This window comes from Littorina saxatilis, unplaced genomic scaffold (assembly GCF_037325665.1).
Source record: "Littorina saxatilis isolate snail1 unplaced genomic scaffold, US_GU_Lsax_2.0 scaffold_119, whole genome shotgun sequence".
In the NCBI taxonomy this organism is placed as follows: domain Eukaryota; kingdom Metazoa; phylum Mollusca; class Gastropoda; order Littorinimorpha; family Littorinidae; genus Littorina; species Littorina saxatilis.
Genome location: NW_027127891.1, coordinates 39,060 through 63,120, shown reverse-complemented (window position 1 = coordinate 63,120; position 24,061 = coordinate 39,060). Strand labels below are relative to the sequence as shown.

Here is a 24,061-nt window from a genome sequence, read left to right as displayed (position 1 = left end):
TGGCGTCATTATTTCTCGCGCATGCTTTCTTTCTCTTGTGTTCTCTGTCTAGCTGTCTGTCTCTCTCATTCTTTATATTCCGGGAATGATAAGGAATACAAACATCATAATGCAAATAATGGCGTCATGTAAACAAATGTTATCACTTCTGCGTGTATCCCGAGGATATGACAAATATTCAATACAAAAGAGGTCGCGGTGACTTTGTCATATTAATGTTAGAACATTACTCGTAAGGTCACCGCCGGGGTGTGCATTAATCGGTATCGTATGTGATTTAATTGTAATAACGAGTTTGATCATGAAACTCTAATAACAGTAAATAATTTAATTGTATTCCTTATTATTCCCGGAATCTAAAAGAATGTAGAGTTTTCGTGTTTACACCAACAGCGTTCTCAGAAGGAACGGAAATCGGTTTATGTACACATAATGTACAACGTTAGCATGCATTGTGGAGACGAGCGCTACCCGTGTCGGTCTTGGGTTTTTGGTTAGCCAAGACTCACCTCATGTGGGACACGTGGTTTCGGTGATGACTTTTTCAATTGTTGATCTTTCCATTTCAGACCGACAGATTGACCAAATGTTTTGATATCGCTCTGACGGACGCAGTGGATAAGACATCAGAGTCCGAATGGAAGGTCGTGAATTCAAATCCCGGCCGCGGCCGCCTGGTGGGTTAAGGGTGGAGATGTTTCCGATCTCCAATGTCAATTTATGTGCAGACCTGCTAGTGCCTTTCACCCCTTCGTGTGTACACGCAAGCACAAGACCAAGTGCGCACGGAACAGATCCTGTAATCCATATCAGAGTTTGGCGGGTTATAGAAACACGAAAGTACCAAGCATGCTTCCACCGAAATCGGCGTATGCTGCCTGAATGGCGGGGTAAAAACGATCATACACGTACAAATCCACTCGTGAAAAAGCATGAGTGAACGTGGGAATTTCAGCCCACGAAGAAAGAAGAAGAAAATATTGCTCCACGCGATTTGATTATTTTTGCTTACATAAAAGCCCTGCTACATGTTCTACTGTCCCAGAAGCTTCCGACGGTGAGGAATCTTGTATTTTGTACCATATATTTGTGCGTATGAATTTAAGACCGAGCTTCAGCGATTTATAAGCACACCGTTCAGAAGCTTTTGGAACATTGTCGAAAAGTTCAACAATGTCTTATATTCTGATATGTACACATCTGCGATTGTATTTAAAGTAAAGTTCTCTGTCTCTTCAGTCCAACCGTCCGTTTGCGCCCCCCCCCCCCCCCCCCCCCCTCCTATCTCTGTATCTCCCTCACTCTCTCTGTCCATCAAATCAGTGTTTTCGTGTCCGTGTATCTGGATAATCAGTGAATTTACTCCCCTCCTACCTGTCGCTGTTCCACGAGTATGCAATATAGGAGTCTTGCGCGAATGCACCTTTCAGCAAAAATCGCCATTTGAATGCATCATCACAAAGGAATGATCTTATGCTAGACCCAATTTCACAGGTTGATTTTCAAGAGTTTTTTTTCTTTGCGAGCTCTTGGAACATTGGTGACAATGTCCAATGCTTTGGATCGCTGCAACGTCAGATACATTACATACAGCGCTGCCGCAGCATCATATTGCGTTTTCCCCCTTTTTTGCGGGACATATGTTTCACTTCTTCTTCTTCTGCGTTCGTGGGCTGAAGCTCCCTCGTACACTCGTGTTTTTGCACGAGTGGTATTTTACGTTCATGACCGTTTTTACCCCGCCATTAAGGCAGCCATACGCCGATTTCGGAGGAAGCATGCTGGGTATTTTTGTGTTTCTATAACCCACCGAACTCTGACATGGATTACAGGATCTTTTCCGTGCGCAGTTGGTCTTGTGCTTGCGTGTACACACGAAGGGGGATAAGCCACTAGCAGGTCTGCACATAAGTTGACCTGGGAGATCGGAAAAATCTCCACACTTAACCCACCAGGCGGCCGCGGCAGGGATTTGAACCCTCAATCTTCCGATTAAGAGGCCGAAGTCCTACCACCCCGCCACAGCGCCCGCGTCACTTAAATGCAATCAATTGTTTAAAAGAAGAACTAGTTTGTTTTAAAAAAAATTTAAAACATGTATTTGTTTAGAGACATGCTTTGTATTTAAACTAATGCCTCTGTATATGAGTGTTGTTTGGATGTTTTTTGGCGGTGGGTTCTTGCAGTTAGTTGTGCTTTAATTAAATATGTGCCATACCAAGATAACTCAATAAATCGTGTTTTATCACATGTGTCTGTGTGTGCGTGTGTTTGTGTGCGTGGTTCCCTTTTTCTGTCAGTCCATATTCACTATTCGTGACCGAGAAGGGGAATTGAGGTTCAAATAGAAAATGTTACACATGTTTTCGTAAAACGTGTGTGTGTGTGTGTGTGTGTGTGTGTGTGTGTGTGTGTTCAATGTTTCCTTTCGGGCTTATTTCAGTTGCAAACAGACAAAATGGAAGAAATCACATTTTCTCTATGCCTATGATAACAAATACAGATAGTACGAGAAGACTCCCATGTGGTAGGATTGAAGATGAATTCAAATCGACGTAAAATCTCGTCTTATTATTGTTTTGGCAAATTGGTACTTGAATATTCCTGTGCAGCTAAACATATAACCTGGAGTGAATTATGGCGACAAAATACCCATGCTCAAATAATTACACATTGGATTTATTCAGATAATATTGCTGGGTAACCAAACCTCTATTGATGTGCAGATTCGGAACACTGAGCGCGCACCTGTAAAATGTCACTTTGGTGTTAACGCCATGTCCGATCAAAGGCCGAAATCAGCCAAGCTTAAACGACCAGCGCAACATCTGTTTTTGTGTAAAAAAAAAAAAAAGAGAGGTAATAGACTTGACCCACAAGTCAGCAGCGAATGTGATAAACGGGTTATCTCCCCTGAAAAGCGAAGCAAGCTTCGAAGATGGCGACGATGGAAAAGAGAAGAACTGTGAGCGAACTGCGAAAGGTGTGTGTGTGTGATGTGTGTCAGTGTGTGTGTATATGCGCGTGCTGTGTGTGATGTGTGTCAGTGTGTGTGTATGCGCGTGCTGTGTGTGTGTGTGGCTGTGCTTGTGTGCGTTTGTCTACCAAGTTACGTTATGAGGTAGTGTGTACACCTTTTCACCGGGCCTAAGGGGTATCACAAATTTATGGGGTATTTTTTCCTATTCCCCACAAGGCAAACCCCTTAGACCGCTTACAAATATCATTGTGATGCGTTTTATATGATTATCTGCAATACCCCATAGTAACGCCCGGGAACCCGTGCCTACACACACACACAGTGGGTGATTTCAGCTGCACACACAGTTTTTATTGGAGAAGATAATGAGATGCAAATGAGGTGACGTCATGGTGACATCACGTCCTTCGGCGCATGCGCAAGTGGACAAGTTCAGGCATGTGCGTGACGCCATTATTTTGTATTTTGTTCACTGCGGCAGACTCATTGAGGTAAGTTTGTGCCAAACCTTTATTTGTACACCAGACAGTTTTCAGAATTTCAGAATGGTTTCACCATGTCGGCACTGTAGACAGTTAGTGGTCATATATTTGGCGTCAGCTGAAATTCTTCTCAGAAGACTTCTGTTGTCTCGACTTTGTAAAAGTTTGTTGTATACTCGGAGACCCGGTTTCCGTGCTAATAAGGGTTTTCGTCACCTTTCATTGAAGCTTGAAAAGCTTCCTTTCAAAATATATGCGGCTTGTTAAGTTCAATCAAAACAGAAACGGACGAGACCAAAATTTAGACTCGGCATGATCAAGAAGCAGAAATGTACGGGAAAGAACGAAGCATGTGACAATGGCCACTTCTTCAAACCGTCCCCTGTTTCCGTGCAACTGAAACTTTTATTAGAAAATCGATTTAATTTACCGATTTTTGACCTGCTTGATGTCATGAAGAGTCGAACACGTCTTTACTCTTCCGTTCAATAGCTCTTGTTTGAAAAGTTTTAGGTTTCGGTCGCAAAGGCAACGCGTATTCCCAAATGGTGAATCCGCAAATGGTTTCGTTCATTTGGTCACTTTATCGCACGGGGTTGCCCGTCCACGGATATAAGACGTATTACTGGTGTTACGATTTTTCTTAACAAACTGAGCTGATTTTCAATCAAAATGAGGCACTTTCCCAATCATTTAGATCATGCAGTAGCAGACAACATGTAAGATTTTCAAACGTGCGTCTGGATCGCAAGTGAGGCTGTCAAAGATTCTCAAAATAGTGCCTTAGGAAAAATGCTCCATTTTCGCTCGGAGAGATTCAAGAAAACAAAATCGTTATCAGTTGATCGGCATCGTCCGTGATTTTTGGCACAGATCTCGTCTGACCACTCCTGCGTTAAACTTCGTCACCAATGACGTCAAAATCCTTGGCAGAATAGACTGCAACCCGAAAATAGCGTTTGCACGGAAACTGGGTTCCCGTCCTGTAAAGTTGTTCTTTTCTTGTCTTCTTCCTTTTCTTCCATCTTCTTCTCTTTCTTCCATTTTATCTTCTTCTCCCCCTGTTCAGTCTTCGTCTTTTCCTTCTTCTTCTCTATCTTTTCCTTCTTCCTTCTCCTCGCAAACGTCTACCAGTGAAATGGCCCTTTCAGAAGCCCTTCAGGAACTAGTTGCTCAATTGGTTTGTTTCTGTTGTACATGTACTCAGTACTGGTTTGTTTTTTTCAGGTTTGAAATGTCGCAGAAGTTTCCCCCCAATAGCAGAGGCAGCATGCTTCTGAAGCTGGCTTTGAATCAGCTCAAAGCTACAGCAGGTAAGCTTCGCAAAACAAATTTCAGAAGAACAAAAACATTTCAGACTTTACATTCACAGCGCTGTGACTGTGAGCATTTCTTCTTTATGTGGAAGTTTGTATAATTATGTGGCCGTCCATGATACTGGGAAACTGATTTGGTACACAGATGTTTGGGGTTTATGGCAGCTGGGACATGATATGATAGTGGAATTTAGATGCTTGAAACAGTTTGGCTGAAAAATGGGTTTTTGTTGACGCAAGTGCTGATCATGATGTTGGTTACATGGTTTCCAAGTTGATTCTCTGTCACCAAAACAATTTTATAGCAAACAACTTTGAACTGGATCACATATAAAGCTACAATATATGAGAAGGGCATAATAAAAGAATGGCATTATTAACAGCCAATAAGTGTTTTCTCCAAAATCACACCTGTGATTACACAACATTGTGTAAATTACATGGAAGCCATGCCCAGTATCGTGGATGGCCTCATATACATATATGAATAAGGAGCGTTTGACTACAGGTGAGAGATTAAATATCAATAACAGGGTTTCCGTATTCGCCCCAAATAAGACGAACATACAAACAATACAAAATGTAAACCTTCAACGAATAGCTGCCTGAAATTCAGTGAAAATTGCCTGAAAAAAAAAAGTTTTCACATAACATTTTTTCTGTGTGGTGGCAGAAACTCCTAGTGACGGCATTGTACAAGTGGAAGAGGTGAACAAAACGGACAATAGGACCAACACCATTGGCTTCAATGCGCGTCCGGGACGCCCACCTGAGCTTTCACGCAGTCTAGGGCAGGGTACGAGGCAAGGATTTCATCAGTCAGCCGAATCTGCTGGAGGTGAGGCCTTCATCTTTTCTGTATTCTTTTGTATAATCAGGTGTGAAACTTTTCAGGTTCCCAGGCATTATTAAATTCTGAAAGAGCTATATATATATATACAACAACAGCTGCCAGGTTTCACCCATGTATAATTATTTGCTTTGAATTGATGGGTATTTGAACTCTCAGAAACACATTAGTTCATTTAGTACATAATGTCCTACGGCCTTAGTGCCTATTAAGTTAGTGCCTATGTAAAAACCATGGGTTGTTTTGCACCCACGAGGTACTGCGCGTAAGTTTTTTAGCGGGTATTGCGAAGGTTAACCCCTTGTCTATCGATCGTAGAATAAGACGTGTCGTTGTATCATCCCATGTCTGGATCAACAGATAGAGGGGTAAAGCAAATTCTCAGAAAGGGACAAAGTGAATTTGAAAAACTCAATTGTGCTATGTTCATTGTATTTTCTTTCTTATTTGCAGGCCGAGATAGGGATGAGAAGTCCAGGGACTCGGAGTCCAGCAGGATGAGGCGCTCTCAGAGCTGCTCCCCTGGAGACAGCGACCGCAGCGAAAGGTCATGCAGGTCAAGGTCCAAGGAGAGGGCAAGAAGGTCACGATCACCCAGAGAGGATAAGCTGAAAGAAGAGAAGGAGAGGGACAAGGAGAGAGACAGGAGCAGAGAGAAGGAACGAGACAAAGACAGTGGGCGAGACAGATGCAGCAGGGACGACAACAGAGACAGAGATCCCGTTCGCACAGACAGGGAGAGGTCTTCCGGCCAAGAACGAGACCGTGACCAAGATCAGTTTGAGCGAGAGAAGAGAGACCGTGACCGCAGCCCGAGAGAGAGCAGGAGCAGAGAGGACGACCCAGACAAAGAGAGGAAAGATAGAGATTCGGAGGGGGACAGTGACAGCGGAAGAGACAGAGGTCGGGGCAGAGACGAAGGAAGGGGGAGGAACAGAGACAGAGACGCAGGAAGGGATAGAGACGGAGGAAGAGACAGAGATAAGGGAAAAAAAAGGTACCGAGAGCGAGAGGGCAGACAGCGAGAGAGAAACCAGGAGAGAGAGGACGAGGTCCGCTTTGTCAAGACCGGCTGGAGGTCAGGCGGTGACTGCGACAGGAACCGAGAGGACAGTGGGGTCCGGGGTGGTCACCGTGGCAACGACAGAAGGGACTTCCCTGGGCGCCAGGGATGCCCACCTCAGTCTTCACGCAGTCCAGGGCAGGGTGCCAGGCCAAAGACCAGCGACGGAAGGCGAGGATTTCGTCAACCAGCTGAACCTGCTAGAGGTGAGGCCTTCATCTTTTCTATATTATTTTGTATAATCAGGTGTGAAACTTTTCAGGATCCCAGGCATTTTTATATTCTGAAAGAGCTATATATACAACAACAGCTGCCAGGTTTCACCCATGTGTAATTATTTGCTTTGAATTGATGGGTCATTGAACTCTCAGAAACACATTAGTTCATTGAGTGTAATGTCCTTTGGTCTTACCTGACTGAAAAGTGTTTTGTAAGTGTCTGATGTGCATTTTTTTAAAGTTTTTAGATGACCAGCGCTTTTTAATCATATGTGTGTGTGTCCATGCATCTTAACATCATTGTAGGGTAATGTGTGTATCTAATCCAAAGTCAAGGTTGTGGTGGTACACACACATTGTGGGGTAGTCATTGTGTTAGCTCTGACAAATCTGTGCGCCTTTTTCAACTTCAATTTATGTTTCCTTCATTGTCAACCATATCTGAAAGAGAACACTACTGGGCAAAGAAGCAAAAATGAAGCGGTGCACACTTTCATATGATTGTGTGAAAAATATTAAACTGTATGTGTGTGCGTTCATCTACCTTACGTTAGCAGGTAGTGTGTGTATCTATTCACTGGGTCTATGGGGTATCTAAAATTTATGAAGAAGGGGTGCACACTATCCCCACCTTTTCCATTTCCATTGATCCCTATGTGTAACCTACATTCATACCAAGTTTTATCAAATTGTCCTGAATTCTGATCAGAGTATCTTAACAACCTTAACATGTATTTTTTTTTTCTTTGGCCTAATTAAATCTCTTTGTTTCCAGAGTGGTCTTCTTACAGCGACTCGGACGATGACTATCTTCCCGGCTCAGAAGATGACACTGACTCGAGCAACAATGACGCCACAGCACCATGTGGAGTGCCAGGGACCACCAGTGAACCCGACGAGTCCATCATCTATCCCTTTCTACGTAAATCTGATGGTTAGTTAGTCTCATCCTTTTTTTATATAATTATTAGCATTCGTTTTACGTTAAAAAGGTTGAATAAGGATTACATACATGTGGATAACAATCATGTAGTTTCTAAAAAAGAGGTAAGTTTTCTTTGATAAGTGTTTTTGTTTTGTTATGTAATTTTTTGTTGTATTCCATCGTAATTAAAGACTGAGGTATGTTGACAGCAACTTGAGCAAGTAATAAAGTTAACATGAACGGTGTGGGGGTGGGGGTAATCATGTGTAATGTTACACTGATTGACTGCACATGCCTATGCCTATGTACATTCTATTGGTCCACGGCAAACTGACCTTTGACATCGGCCATTGTCGGAGATGTGATCGAGCGGTGGGACCATTTTGGTTTCACCAATTCCGAACTCTGTTTTTAGTTTGTCTGTCTGCTGGGCTATAAGCAATATGTAATAATATTTCTGACTCCAGCTAAAAAAATTCAGTAAGTTGTGAATAAAAAAATAAAAGTATGCGTTCTTGTGTGTGTGTGTGTGTGAACAGGTGCAAGTTGGTCACCAGGTATTCCATCTGAATCTCTAAAAGCTGCAGGTCTCTACACCTCATCACAGCCACCCTCTTCTTCATCGTCCAGAAGCATCACTCGACCAAGCGGGAGTAAATCTTCATCCCAGCCACTGAGCCAGCATCTAAACCCAGTGACAGCGGAAGAGACAGAGGTTGGGGCAGAGACGAAGGAAGGGGGAGGAACAGAGACCGAGACATAGACGCAGGAAGGGATAGAGACGGAGGAAGAGACAGAGATAAGGGAAAAAACAGGTACCGAGAGCGAGAGGGCAGACAGCGAGAGAGAAACCAGGAGAGAGAGGGCGAGGACCGCTTTGTCAAGACCGGCTGGAGGTCAGGCGGTGACTGCGACAGGAACCGAGAGGACAGTGGGGGCCGGGGTGGTCACCCTGGCAACGACAGAAGGGACTTCCCTGGGCGCCAGGGATGCCCACCTCAGTCTTCACGCAGTCCAGGGCAGGGTGCCAGGCCAAAGACCAGCGACGGAAGGCGGGGATTTCGTCAACCAGCCGAACCTGCTAGAGGTGAGGCCTTCATCTTTTCTATATTATTTTGTATAATCAGGTGTGAAACTTTTCAGGATCCCAGGCATTTTTATATTCTGAAAGAGCTATATATACAACAACAGCTGCCAGGTTTCACCCATGTATAATTATTTGCTTTGAATTGATGGGTCATTGAACTCTCAGAAACACATTAGTTCATTGAGTGTAATGTCCTTTGGTCTTACCTGACTGAAAAGTGTTTTGTAAGTGTCTGATGTGCATTTTTTTAAAGTTTTTAGATGACCAGCGCTTTTTAATCATATGTGTGTGTGTCCATGCATCTTAACATCATTGTGGGGTAATGTGTGTATTTAATCCAAAGCCAAGGTTGTGGTGGTACACACACATTGAGAGGTAGTCATTGTGTTAGCTCTGACAAATCTGTGCGTCTTTTTCAACTTCAATTTATGTTTCCTTCATTGTCAACCATATCTGAAAGAGAACACTACTGGGCAAAGAAGCAAAAATGAAGCGGTGCACACTTTCATATGATTGTGTGAAAAATATTAAACTGTGTGTGTGTGCGTTCATCTACCTTACGTTAGCAGGTAGTGTGTGTATCTATTCACTGGGTCTATGGGGTATCTAAAATTTATGAAGAAGGGGTGCACACTATCCCCACCTTTTCCATTTCCATTGATCCCTATGTGTAACCTACATTCATACCAAGTTTTTATCAAGTTGTCCTGAATTCTGATCAGAGTATCTTAACAACCTTAACATGTATTTTTGACTCACATGCGAAGCAAAGTGAGTCTATGTACTCACCCTAGTCGTCCGGGCGGCCGGCCGGCCGTCCGAAAACTTAAACGTTGGATTTTTCTCAGACACTATTAGGCCTATCAGCACCAAATGTGGCATGATGGTGCATGGTGACAAGGCCTCAAAAAACATACATGGTAACTTGACCTTGCATCAAGGTCAAGGTCACAGGGGCCATAAATGTTGTCTCAAAAACAGCTATTTTTCACATTTTCCCAATTTTCTCCCAAGCTATTGATAATGGCTACCTCACCTATACGTGGTTTATAGATCAAAGTAAGCCCTATCTTTTGATATAAGTTTGGTTGATCTTGCTGCAAGGTCAAGGTCACAGGGGTCCTTCAAATTTGGATTGTATGCATATTTTAAAGTGACCTTGACCCTTAACTATGGAAGTTAACTCTTCCAAACTTTCCTAATTGGGTGAGGCACATGTTATTCTTTCATACTGATACACTTTTGGTTACGTATCTTCAAGGTCAAGGTCACTTTGACCGCTCTGAATTGTGACCAAAACAGGTCTGTGAACCACTAAAATTGACCTTGTCTCTTGGTAGAAACTCATACTAAACACTGTTGTGCTTCTGGTTGTTAAAATTAACAGTCTTGTCTTGGGTGACCTTGACCTTGGGTGAAGGTCATGTGTATTTAGGTAGGAAAAATTTGCAAAAGTTGCAAAAAAATGTGTTCTTAGTGTAATTTGCCATGTTGTTGTTTGACCTTGACCTTCAAGGTCACTTGAAAGTCAAGGTCATATTGAGGTCAAGGTCATGCATGTGAGTCGTATGAGCTTTGCTCTTCTTGTTTTTTTCTTTGGCCTAATTAAATCTGTTTGTTTCCAGAGTGGTCTTCTTACAGCGACTCGGACGATGACTATCTTCCCGGCTCAGAAGATGACACTGACTCGAGCAACAATGACGCCACAGCACCATGTGGAGTGCCAGGGACCACCAGTGAATCCGATGAGTCCATCATCTTTCCCTTTCTACGTAAATCTGATGGTTAGTTAGTCTCATCCTTTTTTTATTAGCATTCATATTACGTTAAAAAGGTTGAATAAGGATTACATGTGGATAACAATCATGTAGTTTCTAAAAAAGAGGTAAGTTTTCTTTGATAAGTGTTTTTGTTTTGTTATGGAATTTTTTGTTGTATTCCATTGTAATTAAAGACTGAGGTATGTTGACAGCAATTTGAGCAAGTAATAAAGTTAACATGAACGGTGTGGGGGTGGGGGTAATCATGTGTAATGTTACACTGATTGACTGCACATGCCTATGCCTATGTACATTCTATTGGTCCACGGCAAACTGACCTTTGACATCGGCCATTGTCGGAGATGTGATCGAGCGGTGGGACCATTTTGGTTTCACCAATTCCGAACTCTGTTTTTAGTTTGTCTGTCTGCTGGGCTATAAGCAATATGTAATAATATTTCTGACTCTAGCTAAAAAAATTCAGTAAGTTGTGAATAAAAAAATAAAAGTATGCGTTCTTGTGTGTGTGTGTGAACAGGTGCAAGGTGGTCACCAGGTATTCCATCTGAATCTCTAAAAGCTGCAGGTCTCTACACCTCATCACAGCCACCCTCTTCTTCATCGTCCAGAAGCATCACTCGACCAAGCGGGAGTAAATCTTCATCCCAGCCAGCATCTAAACCTTCATCAGTCGACCAATACTCGACCAAGCGGCATAAGAATCCATATTGCCGCAAATACAAATGGCAAAAGAGTGTACGATAAAGAGAACTGGTGCAAGTTCTGTAACTCCCCAAGCACCAACCTCGCTAAACACCAGTTTTCGAAACATAAGAAGGAACCTGAAATAGTGGAAATTTTGTCTAACCCCAAGAACTCAGCAGAAAGGCGTTTTCTGCTGGAAAGAGTGCGGAACCTTGGTAACTATAATCACAACTGTCGCGTTCTTAAAAAAAACAAGGGTAAACTAATACCCTGGCGATCACCCTCAGAAAAAGTGAACCCTCTGTGCTACATCCCCTGTGAATTTTGCCTGGGCTTCTTTGTAAGAAACGAACTGTGGCGGCACCAACAACGCTGCAAATTCCGGAAAACTTCAAAAAACGGAAGAAACGTCATATCCAGAGCTGAATCTTTGCTTCCATCCAACATGGAGTGCAGCGGAGGCTAGAAGGAAAACATTTTTGATGGCATGCATTCTGATGGCTTCACTTTTGTTGCTAAAAGAGATCACCTCATTGTGAAGTTCGGCGAAAAACTGTATCAGAAACATGGCCACTTGCAGCACAGACGACAATTCATGCGGCAAAAAATCAGAGAGCTTGCCCGGTTCTTGTTGGTAGCCAGAGAAGAGGACTCTACAATCACAGCACTTCAATCTTGTATTCGTCCCGACAAGTTCCTTGTGGTGATTTCTGCTGTCAAAAAACTCTGTGGGTATGATTCACTCACACATGTTTATGAAAATCCATCACTGGCCCTTAAGATTGGGCATTCTCTCAAGAAGTGTGCGACAATTCTGAGAAGTCAAGCACTCATAGAGGGAAACAGTGAACTGCAGCAAGTGTCTGTGGACTTCGTGGATCTATGCGATTCTGACTGGAAAGAACACATCTCATCTGCTGCCCTCTCAACATTGGCCTCAAAGCAAAACAACAAGCCACATGTTCTGCCACTGACGGAAGACATGAAGAAAGTGACAAAATATATGGCGGAGGAAAGGGAACGGTGCTTGAACACCCTGAGGTCAGAGCCAACAGTTGCAGCATGGCATGCTCTTGCTAAGGTTTCACTGTCGAACATCATCATGTTCAATCGTCGCAGGAGTGGTGAAGCTGCCAGGATTTTGCTTACAGACTTTGAAGCGGCAAAGGAGAATTCCTTGCCTGAGGATGACATCCTAAGCGCTCTCTCGGACATGGAGAAAGAACTTGTCGCTCACTTCACACGAGTTGAGGTGTGTGGCAAAAGAGGACGCAGAGTGCCTGTGCTGTTAACGAAAGCAATGCATGCCGAAATTGAGCAGCTACTGCTTTCTCGTGAAGAGGTTGGTGTAATGTCGTCCAACCCGTACGTCTTTGCCAGACCTTATTTTGACTCAGAGCAACATCTCGCTGGTCACACCTGTCTCAAAGAAGCCGTTGAAGCAAGCGGGGCCCAGAATCCACAAAACATCACCAGCACAAAGCTTCGGAAGCACTTGGCTACTGTCTCACAAATACTGAACTTAAGCGAGCACGAACTGGAGCAAGTCTGTGGATTTTTAGGTCACAATATCTTGGTGCATCGTGAGTACTATCGGCTCCCAAGTGACACATATCAGTTGGCGAAAGTAAGCCGTCTGTTGATGGCAGCGGAAACTGGGGAGATCTCAAAGTTTCAAGGAAAATCTCTCAGTGACATCCATCTGAACAAAGATTTGGAGTTTCAAGACTCTGAGATTGAGGAAGAAGAAGAGGTGGAAATAGATGACCTGATGCCTGCTCATACTACATCAACCAGCCACAGTGTTGCTGAAGAAGGAAACTCTTCAACAGCATCATCTCATGAACTTCCTACAGTTTCCTCGTCTTGTCAGAATGAGAAACGAGCATTGCACAAAAAAAGGGAGCAGAAACCGTGGCGGCATGGACAAAAAGACTTTCTCTCTCCAGATCAGAACAAAGCCATCTGTACGCATTTCAGCAGCTTCATTGACAGCTTTCGTGTTCCCGCAAAGGCGGATTGCGATAACATTCTGGCCAAAGAACCTTTGCTGCAGGCAAAATCTTGGCTGAAAATTAAGTGCACTGTTAGGAATGCAATTGAAAAAAGAAAGCGAGAACTCAAGAGAGTTCAGAATCCTTCATCTGTCAACACTTGAAACGGAAACAACCAACGTCGCGGCATGGAAAAAAAGACTTTCTCACACCGGATCAGAACAACTGGCAAACTAAAAGAACTATTGTCATTGTAAACTTTCCATGGTTTGTGTATTATATACTCCAATGAGTCAGTATGTGAAATATAAACATTTAGAATGCGTTATTGAATTATTGCGGCCAGTTGAAATTTTTGTCAAAAATCCTGTAATGTCATTTTAACCATTTTGGTTATTTTCAAATTTCTCATCAAAAATGTGTGATTTGGATTAAAAAAAAAAAATCCATAAAGCAGTGTCTCCTTGCGCGGAAACAACTTGCGGTCGCCGCGCGGCTGCCGCAAGTTATAACGTAATATGGTCACAATGTGTTGTAGTGATTTCTGCCGCATGCGTTCTTTTTTTCTTTCGCTCCTGGAGCGAATTGCTTGCGGTCGCCGTGCGGCAGAAATCCCTGCAATACATTGTGACTAAATGACGTCACAGCTTGCGGCTGCCGCAAGTTGTTTCGCGCATGGAGACACTGCTTTATGGATGTACGTGTGTAACAATGACACAATCTTCCTAAAGTAGGTATTAGCTCCGTATTTTTTGGCCATTCATGAGTAAATATATATGTGTCGTGGAGTTTGGCTTGTTTTCCAACCTCATGTGCCCGGAGTCACGCGGCTTGCAGGGTGGCTGTGTGGTGGTGGGTCTGAGGACTCTGGGTGAGCGGTGGGTTTCAACGGCTGGCTCACTGCGCTGGTTCAGCACTGTAGCGGATGGCGAGGCTTTGGGCTTGTGTGTTTTTGTTTTGTTTTTTGGTTTTTAAGGCAACTGTCACTGACTTATTGTGGGTTTCTGACAATGATTGATGTGTAGGTAATTGAAATTGTAGTTATTAAGCATGTGGGGTCCTGATTTGGCCTTCGTGGTCCGCGGGACCCGTAAAGCAAAATTAAAATGAAACGAAATTATATGTGTCAAAGTAGCATTCTATATTTTCTCTCTTCGATCTTTTGCTGGTTGCTTTGACTTCTGGGTGCTCATTCAGCTGTATTTTTTCCAACTGAGCTATCCAGGCGGACAGTATACAGGCACACAGTACACTAACATCCAGTACTTCACTACAGGCACACAGTAGGGGAGGGTGGGGCAGGTAGGGTCAGGGGCAGGTTGGGTCACCTTGAATAACTCTCACAATTGAAAAGATATTCCCGTTTCGTTTCCGATCTATGTTTTTGAATGTCCCAGTGCGTCCCTATCGCCAATTTGTTTGAATGGTAGTGATGTGCAAGTATGGATCCGGTGGTTTCACCATGAAATTTGACAGTAAGTGACTTTTTTGACTCTCATACTTTTTGTTCTATACGTGAATTAACAGGGTGCTCATGGATGATATCTTTAGTATACACACCTGATTCATTTTAGAAGTGAATTGTGCTGTTTAAATTCGTATTTAAATTGAATCGAAACGTAACAGACCGATTTCTTTGTGCACCCTGTGCGGGGCAGGTAGGGTATGGGCAGGTTGGGTCAGTGACTCGACCTGCCCCGTCATTACCCAACCTGCCCCTTCTTTACATATAGAGAATACTACATGGCTTGCTGTGTCGTACCAGATTTACACGAGTTTTTTTAATTTAATATTGAACTGCGAGCGAAAGCCATGTAGTATTCTGTTTATCCTACATATTTTACTTACGTGTATTTAACTGAAAATGTCCTGCAGTCGAGGCATTGTAAAAGCTGGTTGGCCTTGAGACCTGGGTCAATGATCGGTACTTGCAATCTGAACACAGCTGCCTGTCCAGACACTGACCTTCTTACCCGGGGTCAATGACCGAGTTTTTATATGAGAGGAAAGTCTCTGAAGGATTGGTCAGCGCAGAATAAGATAAGAGAGGGGTTGAAGTGAATAGCGCAAAGAGGGGGGAGGGAGGGGGGGTAGTAGCTATTTTGACTGCTGATGCAATCGCCAGCGGCTCGTGGCACTGGAGGGGTGGTGACACGGTCAAGTGAGGCGGAGAGGGGTAGCTGTCTAGCCACTGTGTCTGGCCTTGATTGGTGGTAGTCCTGAGTCCTTCTCAAAGTGGGAGGGGGGGGGGGGGGGGATGAGTGGGCAGTAGAGAAGTGACAGACGACTTTGTGCTTCAGCGAAATTTGAACCCGCACGGCGGGCGATTTCAGCAGAATTTCGAACCCGCCCGACGCGATTTGAACCCGCCGGGGGCGATCGGGCGACCGCCAATATTCAGCCCTGTAAGCAGTGGAAAAACAGGTCCCTGCCAGACTTGCTTGACATGACCTCATTTACATGATATACACACGTGTGATTTGAACGATTATTATCTCACGAGTGTCTCTCTCACGTATGTAGGATAAATTTGTTATTGCATGAAATATGAATCATAGGTGAATTTGTTTGTATGTACGCGCGCGATTGTGTGTTGATGGGTGCGTGTATTTCATGTGTATGAGTTATAAATATTGTTTGTGTTACAGAATGACAGGTTTTGTTTATTGCAACAGCAACGGCACCATTTGTATTCAACCCTGACCTCTTATTTCAGTTATGTTTTTAATAACAACACGCACAGACATGCGAAGTTATGTTATTTTCCATTGATGTTTTTTAATATTATTTTTTGCTTCGTGTTTGTTTTTGGTAAGTTGTTACTATTGGCAATTTTCTTGTTCTTCTTTGTTTGGTTGGTTGTTTTCATATCTCAATTATGTACACAGGTTAATTGTGGTATCGTTCAGCTAGTCAATTTATTAATTTACCTTTATTTTGGCAGGATAATAGCTGTTTTTCTCAAGTTGACCCAACCTTCCCCACAGGGGTACCCAACCTGCCCCGTGGTGGGGCAGGTTGGGTATTTTTGGTGACCTTTTTATTTATCGTTTATCTCTCATGATTAGAACGATTTATTTTCGAATGTTGAATTATTGTATTGCAAAAGGATTAAAGTTTTCTTAAAAAGTTGTTTGAAATGTTTTCACTGGTTAATCTTTGAATGAGAGTGAAAAAGGATTTTTTTGACCCTACCTGCCCCACCCTCCCCTACACCATACACAACACTCCACTACAGGCACACAGTACATGTACACTAATAGACAGTACTACACTATAGGCACACAGTACACTCATACACAACACTACACTACAGACACACAGCACATTCATCCACAACTCATTCTTCCTTCCAAAATCAAGAATTCAATACATGTACCAGTTTACCATATCATTTCTGATCACATTTCATCAGACATTTCTATAGTTAAAATTAATAAAATTTAGTTTAGAGCCTCGCTAATTTAAGATTAATAAAATTTAAATTAAAAACTTGTGTGACCATGGTTATATTATTATTAATTATTATTATTATACTACATGATTTTTTGAAATTTTACAGAAAACGCAGTATTTTTACTCCAAAGATGATTATATTTGACACAGTAACATAAAACATATTTTTTTACTTTTAGGAGCAAATTCACACAAAAAAGCATATTTAGTGTGTGTACACGTGTAACGGATGACACAGGACCAAAAGCAATCAACATATTACATTATTAATATATTATGACATTTCTAGCACATGACATCACCAGCACAAAGGTTCAAAGCAACAGCTAATAATAAAATACACACACACACTTTGTGAGGTACTTCCTGTCAGCTCATGAATATTCATTATGCATAATACCCCATTGTGATGGTGTAATACTTGCAAATTTTTTCAGAAGCTATTGCATTAATATTGCTTTTATCCAGACCCACAGCATCTCATTTGTCAGTAAAAGAAACCATTTCAGACATTTAAGCCCAACTGTTCGAAATAAGTGGTAATTATCAAGTACCTCACAGTGGTAGTGATTTTAGGGCAGGGCAAAAGTACCCCACAGATGTAGGTAGACGAGTATGCGTGAGCTTGTGTGTGTGTGTGTGAGAGAGAGAGAGCGATAGTGAGAGTAGGGTATGGTTGTTGGTGAAAGTTGAGTTGGACGCTGGGGTTGGGCGGGTGTGTGTGTCAGAGAGGGTTGTGTGTGTGTGTGTGTGGGGGGGGGGGTGGACTGCGTGTGTGTGTTTATTTGTGTGTGTGAGGGTTGTGTGTGTGGGGGGGGGGGTTGACTGCGTGTGTGTGTTTATTTGTGTGTGTGAGGGTTGTGTGTGTGTGTGTGTGTGACTGCGTGTGTGTGGTTATTTGTGTGTGGTGTGTGTGTGCCTTTCGCCTTGTATTGAGGAAATTAAACTGCGTTTGCGTATTATGTGTGTGTTTGCAAGCGTCCGTGTATGTTAGGCATATCTCAGTAGGTGTGTGCATGTGCGCGTACGTGCAATGTGTGTGCGTGCGCGCGTGTGTTTGTGTATGTATGTGTGTATGTGTGTGTGTGTGTGTGTGAGAGAGAGAGAGAGAGAGAGAGAGAGAGAGAGAGAGAGCGATAGTGAGAGTAGGGTATGGTTGTTGGTGAAAGTTGAGTTGGACGCTGGGGTTGGGCGGGTGTGTGTGTCAGAGAGGGTTGTGTGTATGTGTGGGGGGGGGCTGGACTGCGTGTGTGTGTTTATTTGTGTGTGTGAGGGTTGTGTGTGGGGGGGGGGGGTTGACTGCGTGTGTGGGTTTATTTGTGTGTGTGAGGGTTGTGTGTGTGTGTGTGTGGGACTGCGTGTGTGTGTTTATTTGTCACGGTGTGGTGTGTGTGTGCCTTTCGCCTTGTATTGAGGAAATTAAACTGCGTTTGCGTATTATCATTGTGTGTTTGCAAGCGTGCGTGTATGTTAGGCATATCTCAGTAGGTGTACGTGTGTGTATGTGCGCGTACGTGCAATGTGTGTGCGTGCGCGCGTGTGTTTGTGTATGTATGTATGTATGTGTGTGTGTGTGTGTGTGTGTGTGTGTGTGTGTGTGTGTGTGTGTGTGTGTGTGTGTGTGTGTGAGAGATAAACAAACTATCAAGAACAAAACAAAACTGAACAAACGAAATGTTTTCCCCCCAACTCTGATTATTGCTTGTTTCGGAGACGACTGTGATTTTGACTTTTTGAGTAAGCCTACACGAACACACAAGCTCAATACAGCCGGCAACAAGTTCGCCGGTCGGGGCAGTGAAATACTATTTCAAATAGATCTATTTCACTAAGAATGTCAATGGATATAGGGCAACATACTTGTTTTTTAAATCAGTGATTGATTAGATCGTCATATTTTTGTGACACTGAGACCAAGCCATCAAAAAACAAGAGGCGAAGCCTTCAAGGCTCCCGTAAGAAATCAACAAACAGTAACATAACACAAACTCACTCACTCCGTAACACACACACACAAACACACACACAGACACACACACACACACACACACACACACACACACGCACACACACACACACAGTTAAAACTAAAGCATCATATCAACTCCAAGTATAATTTTCAAAAGAAGGCAAACAGATAAAATGACTAGGGTAATAGGTTAGGTACCTGCCATGTGGGCACTTTTTCCACTGCTGTCCTCAGTCCTATACTTTTCATCAAGACTTGTCACCATGCCGAGTAGATCTAAATTCGGAAGTCTTCATGTGGCTGAGGCATATATCTGACATAGCGTCGATCTTGTTGTAGGTTAACCTCCTTTCTGAAACAAATGGCAAAATGCGATTAGTTATGATGACTACAACCTACACAAATATAAACAGTGTTTTGAAACAGAATAGTCAGGTTATACAAGCCACTTTACCTATGCAGCATGGTAACCCTACAATATGCGAAACATGTCGACTGCAGCAGCCTGGTTCTTAAAATAATTCTGACGGTCAACACAGCCAGAAATGCCAACAAAGACAAGAAAGCTGTGGCAAGGTAAGCTTACCAAACGTTACATAGCGAATCATATGATAGTGCGTAAACAGCAAACAGTAGATCTACAATCAAAGAGAGGATCGAGTCTGGAATGAAACGCGATACAGATCTAGCATTCAAAAACTGTCTTTCACGTTCAAGGAAGTTGTTGCAAAGTACTTAAGACTTACTAAATTGTACAGACAAAACCATGACAGTGCATGTTTTGAATCTGAGGAAAAAATCGTGATCATTTTGACTTTGAGAACAGATTCATTCCGTTTTCTTATATCTGCATGTTCAAGTAAATGGTGGACAGTTTTTTTCGGGCAGAGTAAACTTAACTTGAGACTCTACTGCAAGTCTTGAAATTCACATAAATCGAACCACGAGCAAAGACATCCAAACATTACAGGCACTTTAGATCAACTCATTTCACTAGAGGTGACTGCCTAGCACTGTGTTTGACATCCGTGTCTGCTGAAATAAAAAGAAATTAAAACAAAACGGATTAACAGTAGGTGACACGTTATCAGAGTGGGAGACACTAGATCTGTCTCTGAACTTACCGGGATACGGCTGCAAGATCGACACTGACTGCCGCGCTTTCGACAGCTCTTCCTCGCGTGGACATTGGAAACACGCTGTGCAGATCAAATTGTAGGAAATCTCCCTTTGGTATCTTCTTTATTTACTTTTCTGGAGCTTAGAAACCGAACAACATGAAATCGTCTTCCCCGGCGAATCGGCGAGGTGAGAACTGGACCACAATCCTTCGCGCGACCCCTGACCTGATCTTGACACCTGACCTGCCGTCTACATGCCAAACACGACACAAATCAGTCAACTGCTTGTACCCCTTCAAAACCCCCCACCACCCGTTTTCTTTGGATACACGCTTTAACTACACACATGCCGACACAGTGTTGATCATTGCTTCAATATTTTGAGGATGGTGCTTGAAAATTAACCACGTGAAATGAGTATTTCGGTGTTTAGCCAAAAATGTTAAAGTTTCTACCACAGACATACACACATACATACGCACGCACGCACAGACAGACAAAGTTTACCATCGCATAGGCTACACTTACGTGAGCCAATTAGCAATAGGCCTTGAATCAAAGTCGTGCGAGATCTGACCTTGCTGCAAATGTACGTGTACGACTTGATTGTGTTGACGTTCAACTGGTAAGCTGGGCGATTGCAGGCTTTTATCCAGCGAAGGCAGCGATCTAGATGGTACAGATGCTTTCCCGGTTTCACAAATGGGATGAATTTCACGCCAACACAGCGTTCAGGATACCTATCATCCGTTTTACATTGTCCCCAAGCACAGCGCTTGTTAGCAGCATTTGTGTGTGTTTGCTTCCTAAAACAAGGGAAGTAACTCCCAGAGTCTCGATATGTGGATATGGTTAATTGAAAAACACAAATAATCAAACGACACCAAAGAAACATAAATGTGTTTATTCTTTCTACATCAGAATAAAATTATGGTGTATGCATCATGCGTAGACGTAATACAATAGTCTTGTTTCATCTGTGGAGAGGCTTCACCAGCGTGGACTGTTTCAGTACCATTGGAAAGTGTTTTGGTATAATAGCCCTGCAAACATCAGACTGACATTAGCAGTTCAAAAAACCCAGTTATAACAAAAGGGACCAAAATAAACACAGACGTTCCCTCTGGTGTTAGAGACAGAAATTGCTGGTCAATACTTACAATTTTTTTCTTACAAATCTTGATTCAAAAATGAGCGACTCAAAACCTGACAACCTACCCCGACAACAGACTGTCGTCGGCCCGACGATGTTTTAGAACATAAGCTGACATATACGTCTTAACGTGAGGGACATCAAGGCCACCATCATAAACACTTTTAACTACAACATTTCTACTTATCCGATCACGTTTTCGATTCCACACAAAGTCGAAAATCCTCATCTGTAAATCATTTACAAACTTGTCTGGAGGGTTTGGCAACAACATCCACAAATATACAAGCTTGGACATTATTAAGGATTTCAAAACTGCTATTCTACCTATAGGGGTTATCAATCTCTAGACCAAATCAAAAATAATCGTTTTACTGCTTGAAATTGTATATCAAAATTCATGTGTACACAATTCTTTAAGTGTAGTTTCTAGAAGAAAGTTAATTTAAACTATGATTGTATGTTGCTGTGTGCAGGAAGAGGGGGGGGGGGGGTGAGGGTTGGGAGGGGGGGGGGGGGCATAGCTGTGGTGCCACCGTGAGAAAGTTAATTGTGAGAGATAACAGATGTCGGTGTGTGGTCAGAGTGGTGGGGTGGTCTAGCACATGGGGAGGGGAGGGGAAGCGGGGGGGGGGGGGGGGTGTCGGTGTTGAGGTAATAGGAGAATGAGCAACGAATAAAAGGGTGGGGGTGGAGGGGAGGGGAGGGGGGCGTAGTGGAGGATGAGAGGGAGAGATATAGGTTGGAAGGAACCGTATGGGTTCAGTCCGTTTCCCAACAGCAAGAGCGCAGCAGGACCCAGCAAAGTGAAACATTATGGCGTTTTCGTTTAGTGAATGGGCGGAGGAGGGCGAACTTTCTGAGGAAGTTTTAAATGTGCTGCAGACGGAAACTCTGCAGTCAAAAAGGGCGCTTGTGCTTCTTTATGAAGAGGACATCAAATAAAAAACGCTCGCGCTGGACCCGAGTACTCTTCAGACTGGCTCGATCCCCCAGTATGAAAGTTTTTGTCTTGTGCACGTGGATTAAAAAAAAATTTTAATTTATTTTACACAATTAAAAAAATTATTAGAGTAAATTAAAACATTAAAACGTTCATAATAAACAATAGTAAACAAGAATTAAAAAAAATAAATAAATAGACCGCCCATGCCGGGAATCGAATTTTTTTAATTGTGTAAAATAAAAATTTTTTTTAAATTCTTAAATCCAAGTGATTTAAAAAAAAATTATTTATTTTACACAATTAAAAAAAAATATTAGGGTAAAATAAAACATTAAAATGTTGGATCACTTGGATTTAAAATTTTTTTATTTTTATTTATTTTACATAATTAAAAAAATTATTAGAGTAAAATAAAACATTAAAATCTTCATAATAAACAATAGTAAACAAGAATTTAAAAAAAAAAAAAATAGACCGCCCATACCGGGAATCGAACCCGGATCACTTTGGCCATAGACGAATCGCTTTCCACCCGGATCACTTGGATTCAACAACAAAAAAAATAATAATAATTTTTTTCACATAAAAAAATCTTTAGAGTAAAATAAAACATTAAAACGTTCATAATAAACAATAGTAAACAAGAATTTAAAAAAATTAAAAAAAATAGACCGCCCATGCCGGGAATCGAACCCGGATCACTTTGGCCACCAAGCCACTAACCCTGACAATTTTTCCAGTGAACTCAAATGCCTAGGGTGCTAAAATTAGGTCGCCAAGCACGCGAAGTGCACACACACACACACACACATACATACACACACACACGTACACACACATACACACACACACACACACACAAACAGTAACACTAACACATGTGCACAAAATGAACACACACACACACACACACCGCGCAAACGACAGATCCTGCAGCAGACGACAGATCTGCAGCAGACGACTCTCTCTCTTTCAGTCTCACCGAGACCAAAATAATCCCCACCCGCTGGCTGGCTTGGAAATCACGCTTTTCTCGTCACTGGGTGACGTGTTTCGCTGTTCTATCAGCTCAATGGCTGGCTGTCGCTCCGATTGAATTCGTCCAACCGTCAAGAACTTTTGTGTTTTTTGGGGCATTTAGGTCCCAGGTAACATTATGAAGTTTTAATACGATCAATCGGACCTATTATCAAGTTAGTATATCAACTTTTGAACGAACTGCGCCCAGTAGTTTCCCAGCAATAAGCTGTTAAGTCGAGACAGACAGACACACACACACACACACAAAATTAAAGTCTGCTGGACCCTCCTACTGCGTACTCGGGGATAACTAAAGCTGAAGAAAGGGGACCGTCTTCTCCTCACAGCGGCTGCGCGGGGACAGAGCAAACGGACCGCTGGCCAGGCCTGACACCAGCAGACAACTGTTGCTGGATGATATACTAAACAACGGGTCTGGCCAGACAAGGAGGGACACCACCTTCACCGACCCGGCGATATACCTGACGAAAGGTGAGACAGGCTCTGTTTTAAAAATTACGGACAACGTGTCGTGCGCGGGATCGGAGTTGGAGTCCGAAATCCAGCTTGGGGGTGGATTGTCCCTGAAGCTGTCATCGCAAAAGCCAAAGCTGGACAGCGTTAGTCCAGCCATGTGGATGGCAGCCAATGGACGCTTTATGGCGGAGCTTCTCCAGCGTGGGTACCTACAGCAGCAGGATACCCTGGACTACATTGCCTACACCGTGAAGGTGGGCGAACTGGCCTGTCGCTATTCCTGGGCGTCTGTTCTTCTGTACGATCAGGAATACCGAGCTCTACAGGCAGCATCCGGCTTCAGATGGGGTTCGGACATACCTCACCTATCTACGGTATCACTTCGTGAGAAGGCAACGCACGGGAAGCAGCAACAGCGCCAGGTCAACGCTACAACAAAGCGTCGACCCGTTGCGGCGTCGGGAAAGGAGATCTGCCTGCAGTGGAACAGAGGTTACTGTACGTTTGGTAGCCGGTGCAATTTTGAGCACTCCTGCGCT

At 43.0% G+C, this 24,061-nt stretch overlaps 2 protein-coding genes across 2 annotated transcripts; both read left to right on the top strand.

Moving 5' to 3' along the window:
* The first annotated feature begins 3,176 nt into the window (after nucleotides 1-3,176).
* Nucleotides 3,177-8,597, top strand: LOC138956241 (pre-mRNA-splicing factor 38B-like). Its single transcript, XM_070327651.1, has 6 exons — nucleotides 3,177-3,471; nucleotides 4,690-4,775; nucleotides 5,452-5,616; nucleotides 6,082-6,897; nucleotides 7,685-7,843; nucleotides 8,374-8,597. The coding sequence occupies exons 1-6, from the start codon at nucleotides 3,395-3,397 to the stop codon at nucleotides 8,595-8,597; spliced, it is 1,527 nt and encodes a 508-aa protein (XP_070183752.1). The 5' UTR covers nucleotides 3,177-3,394.
* LOC138956245 (uncharacterized) lies at nucleotides 8,561-15,623 on the top strand. The gene is made up of 3 exons (XM_070327652.1): nucleotides 8,561-8,921; nucleotides 10,547-10,705; nucleotides 11,220-15,623. Exon 3 carries the CDS (start codon nucleotides 11,874-11,876, stop codon nucleotides 13,542-13,544), a length of 1,671 nt encoding a protein of 556 aa, XP_070183753.1. The 5' UTR covers nucleotides 8,561-8,921; nucleotides 10,547-10,705; nucleotides 11,220-11,873; the 3' UTR covers nucleotides 13,545-15,623.
* The last annotated feature ends 8,438 nt before the right edge of the window (nucleotides 15,624-24,061 follow it).